This window comes from Adiantum capillus-veneris, chromosome 21 (genome assembly GCF_014529385.1).
Source record: "Adiantum capillus-veneris isolate H3 chromosome 21, ASM1452938v2, whole genome shotgun sequence".
Taxonomy (NCBI): domain Eukaryota; kingdom Viridiplantae; phylum Streptophyta; class Polypodiopsida; order Polypodiales; family Pteridaceae; genus Adiantum; species Adiantum capillus-veneris.
Window position 1 is genome coordinate 148,194,670 of NC_140951.1, and position 5,038 is coordinate 148,199,707.

A 5,038-nucleotide genomic window follows, 5' to 3' on the forward strand; every position below is an offset into this window, starting at 1 on the left:
GTTTCTGAAAATGTTTTAGATCAACCTATTACTGATGCAGATGTACATGATGTACTTGATGAGATACGGGCTGAAAATGAGCAGGCTAGAGGTATGCCAAAATGGCTGGTGCACACTTTGAGTGACAGTAAATTGGATGCACCTTTGTCTAGTTGTACTCATTCAGGCTCTCGCCATGCATCTTATGCATCAGATTGTTATGCTTTGGCTGTGTCTAGCTTACATGATGTTGAGGAGCCTGTGACTTTTGATGAAGCACAAAATTCAGAAAATTGGATGGCTGCCATGCAATCAGAATATGATGCACTTATAGAAAATGACACATGGACTTTATGTGATTTGCCTCCTGGCAAAAAGGCCATTGGTACGAAGTGGGTTTACAAGTTGAAACGCAAGCCGGATGGTGAGATTGATTGCCATAAGGCTCGACTTGTTGCAAAGGGTTATGCACAGCAAAAAGGCATAGATTATGAAGAGACTTTTGCTCCCACTTGTCGTATGACTACTGTGCGTTTTCTATGTGCATTGGCAGCTCATTTTGGTTGGGATGTACATCAATCAGACATTGTTACTGCTTTCTTGAATGGTGACATATTTGAGGAAGTTTATGTAACGCAGCCTCGCGGTTTTGTCATAAAAGGACAAGAGGGCAAAGTGTGCAAATGTAACAAGGCTTTGTATGGGTTGAAGCAATCTCCTCATGCTTGGTATGAGAAAGCTGACACTCATTTGGTTAAACGAGGCTTTCGTAACAGTCCAACAGAAAGCACATTGTATGTAAAGCGTGAGGATGATGTATTTCTCATTGTGGTTCTTTATGTCGATGATTTGCTGATCATTGGACCAAATGAGAGATATATTGCTGAATTTAAGGCTGATTTGAATGCTACTTTCAAGATGAAAGATTTGGGGCTGTTGCATCATTATTTGGGTATACAGTTTAAGCAGTGTGATGGTGGTATTGCCTTGTGTTAGAAAAGTTACATAGAGACATTGCTATGTAAGTTTGGACTTGAGGATTGCAAACCTATTGCCACTCCCATGGAAACAGGTTTGAAGTTGAGTCTACATGATGCTGGTGATCCTGTTGATGTCACTCTTTACCAAACTGCTGTTGGTTGCCTCATTTATGTATGCAACACGAGGCCGGATATTCAGTTTGCAGTCTCACAGGTCAGCAGATTTATGCATAGCCCAGGGTCTAAGCATTGGCAGGCTGTCAAGAGGATTTTCCGCTGCCTTAGTGGCACTTTACATCTTGGCTTGTTTTATCCCAAGGGGGGATCATTGCCGCCAGACTTACATGCTTTTTCGGACTCAGATTGGGCTGGTTGTTTTGACACGCGAGTGTCCACAAGTGGTTTTTGTTTCATGCTTGGCAGTTCATGTATATCATGGTTGAGCAAGAAGCAACCTACTGTGGCCACTTCTAGTTGTGAGGCTGAGTACAGGGCAGTCTTCACAGCTACTGTTGAGTGTGTATGGCTCAGACGCCTTATGGCTGATTTGGGTGTTGGACAGGACACTGCCAACACTATCTACACTGACAGTCAGAGCGCATTGGCAGTTGCGAGGAACCCAGTTTTTCATGCTCGCACAAAGCACATTGAGGTGCATTACCACTATGTCAGGGAGAGGCTCTCAGCAGGAGAGATCAACTTGGCTTATGTGCCAACATAGGACAACCTTGCAGATCTTTTCACAAAGGCATTGTCTCGTGAGAAGCTTGAAGCTTTCCGCAAAGCTTTGGGCTTACTCCCCTTTGTGGACTGATCCTGTCCTCAGGGCATGGCACTTCCCTTTACTCATGTGCCAGCTCTCATTCACCGCATCACTCCAGGGGGGATTTGTTACCATATACATGTGGTAGTGATGTGTGTGAACACACTAGGAGCGCCGGGGCATTTTTTCCCTCTTTAGGAGGTTTTTCCCCCCGTGCATTATATATACGCCCATCACTCTAGGGCTATCTATCTTTCCATTGCACACTAAGTAACACACTCTCTATTGTGTGCCTTGAGCTTCCTTCGTCTTCTCCAAGCTGTGTGTGTTTCTCTGCAACCCTAATTCCAACAAATACAAGCCAACATACAAATTCGTTGTTGAAGCCATCACTCTCGAGAACAATTCCACGTACATTTCTGAAAAATTGTTCAGTATGTTGCTAGCCAAGATGAAGAACCCTGCAGCAGCAGGTGAGATCAACGTTAGCCAATTTTTGTATAGTAGCCTCATGTAGTAGACTGCCAAAGTAAAGACACATAACCTCTTCAAGGCATGGTATGTCTGACAGTTTCTATTTTGGGCCACCTAGATACCAACACACATCAATGTTGAAACCATATGGAAGGTGTTGGGTGAGGACACTGAAGAGGAGCAGACCAGTCACCAAGAGACTTTCAAAGAGCAAGAAACAGAACAAACTCCATAAGGGAAAGGCAAACCGCTGAGTATCGTAGGCTCAAAAAGATAAGTAATGCAATCAAGGTAGGGCCATCTTGAAAGAAGAGAAAAACGACAGATTTGTTGGCGCAATCCAAGAAAAAATAACAACAACAATAAAAAAGACATCTACTGACATTGACCAAATCAAAGGGATTTCAACAGGTAAGGCAATTGAGTTGCCTAGTTTTCCACCAGAGTCCACGGCGGAAAAAGACAAGAGTAAAGATAGTGTGTCGCCAACCACGTCCCAGACTAAGACAGGTGCAGACAAGTCTACTGAAAAGGATAGTGTGCATGCAAGCACTTCTCAGACCTAGATAACTATGGTCATGCACAAATCGGTTGAGCAATTTCAACTTGATCAATTGCAACACTTACAGAAGAAGCCTTTGCAAGGAGACTTGGTTCTGAAGAAAGCTAACAAATTGGTAATACCCTATTATACTCTTGTGTTGATATATGAAATCGACCAAACTAATAGAGATTCAATAATTGATGGTTGTGTTGCTACCATCTAGGCTGGGTGGAATACAATAGTCAATGCAATGTGATAAATGATGGAGATACAAGGATCTGCTTCCAATTCGGAGATGACAGCAAGGGTTTTGCTGTAAAAAATGATATGAGGGACAACACAGGTTTTTGATGTAGAGAGTCTCTCAAAACGATTTGGATAGACATGATGGTTCTCCTCATTTGAGCCCATATTTCTTGTCAAAAATGATGTAAGAGACAGCAAGAGTTTTTGGCATAGAGAGTCTACCAAAATGGTTTGGATAGGCATTTATGAGTGAATCCAAAAAAGACATTTATGAGGCATTGATGGTTTTTGTGTGGTCTTACAAAGATCTAGAAGGGGTGGATCCCTAAACACCAAATCTCTTAAAGGTAGAGCCGACCCCGCAAACAACGTCCTTGCACTTATAATGACACATGTGGCAAGAAGATTAGAGAAGAAATAGATAAATTACTAGAAGTAGAGTTATTTATGAAAAAGAGCGCATAAAATGGGTATCCCAAGAGAGAAAAAGAACTCCCGATCACTCGATGCGTCTTGAACTCAAGACGTGTTGAAGAGAGACACTAGGATATGACGAATAGGAGCAAGAGGAACAGATAAGAGAGAGAGAGACAGAGAGAGAGAGAGAGAGAAAGGGAGAGAGAAAGTGTGGTGGCAATGGCGTCGACTGTGGCGTACATGCCTTCCTCATCCGCTACCCTCTCCTCAGCTTCTGCTCTACGCGGATCGAGCTTCGGATGTTCCCACTGTTCACAGTCCACTAACCATCGTCGGGGCCGCATCGTCAGTGCGGACGCCGCAACCATCTCCTCCTCGAAGGTGCTCTTCTTCACTCTTCCCAGTTTTGTGTAGTTCAAGCTCGCGCTGATTGTTGTTGCTTGCCATGTCTGTTTAATCCGTTCATGCGTCTGGAAGATACGGAGCGCTTTACGTGAGCACTTTGTGTGTGTGTGTGTGTGTGTGTGAGAGAGAGAGAGAGAGAGAGAGAGAGAGAGAGAGAGAGAGAGAGAGAGAGAGAGAGAGAGAGAGAGAGAGAGAGAGAGCTGAATGCTATCTGTTTTTACTCTTCGCCTTACACACGGGCTGTGCATGTGCATACTCAAGAATGCTGGTATGTTTCTCAGAAAGGCAAAGTTACTGCAAAGAAGCCAAAAGTCATGCTCCGCTTTGTGTGGATGGAGAAGAACATTGGAATCGGACTTGACCAGGTCGTACCTGGTCATGGAACCGTTCCCCTCAGCTCTTATTACTTCTGGCCACGCAAAGATGCTTGGGAGGAAATCAAGACAAAGCTTGAGAGCAAGAAGTGGATATCCAGGAAACAGACAATACTTCTCTTGAACCAAGCAACAGATGTCATCAACCTATGGCAACAAAATGCGACAGGCTAAGATGCGATATATGAATGAACGGGGCAGCAAATTTTCGCTTTGGGTTGCACACAAATTCTCATTGTAACATGGGTCCCCCCCCCGCCCTCTCCCCCCCAAAAAGAACCCTGGTTGAGGTTTAATGCATGCATGTGACCTTCATGGGGAATTTTTGCATCTCTTTGTCACTCATCCATCTGGGCAAAGCCTCATATTTTTTGTCGTGCCCTTTTCTGGCTGGCTGGTATCTTCAGTTCTTACTTCATCAGGTCACGATCTGCTTTTTTACCTTGGCCAATGGGACGTGCTCGTCCATTTCATGGTACTGTGTGCTAAGGTTATTGTTTGGACATTGTTAACCAGTTGTGTTGTTTATGCTGTGACGATAGACTACTTCTCACGTATGTATGGAACAGTGATTGACTTATGTTAGATGACTGGCATTGCATGAATAAATGATGAGGTTGTAAAACTTCATTTGAATGGTCTGTTGTCCATCTAAGGCTGGGTTCAGATGAGGGCAGCAGCAGCCCTCACTGAAAAGGCTACTTCCACCCTCTTGGTTCACATGAGGTGGTAGTCTAAAGAAAATAAACCAACTTTGCCTGCAAAGGCAGCTAATGGGTGATGGCATGGCGGAATGTCTGGTTGAGAGGTCAACTTGCATCTCCGCGTTTCATGCTGACAAGGTAGGCAGAAATGC

The 5,038-nt window shown here is 44.0% G+C and overlaps 1 protein-coding gene across 1 annotated transcript; it reads left to right on the forward strand.

Moving 5' to 3' along the window:
• Positions 1-3,545: 3,545 nt before the first annotated feature.
• Positions 3,546-4,504, forward strand: LOC147431935 (small ribosomal subunit protein cS23-like). Its single transcript, XM_086494380.1, has 2 exons — positions 3,546-3,784; positions 4,090-4,504. The coding sequence occupies exons 1-2, from the start codon at positions 3,623-3,625 to the stop codon at positions 4,354-4,356; spliced, it is 429 nt and encodes a 142-aa protein (XP_086350506.1). The 5' UTR covers positions 3,546-3,622; the 3' UTR covers positions 4,357-4,504.
• Positions 4,505-5,038: the final 534 nt, after the last annotated feature.

Coding starts and splice junctions, on each gene's coding strand:
- LOC147431935 (XM_086494380.1), top strand. CDS start 3,623: ATGGCGTCGACTGTGGCGTACATGCCTTCCTCATCCGCTACCCTCTCC. Junction 3,785..4,089: donor CAACCATCTCCTCCTCGAAG/GTGCTCTTCTTC, acceptor TATGTTTCTCAG/AAAGGCAAAGTTACTGCAAA.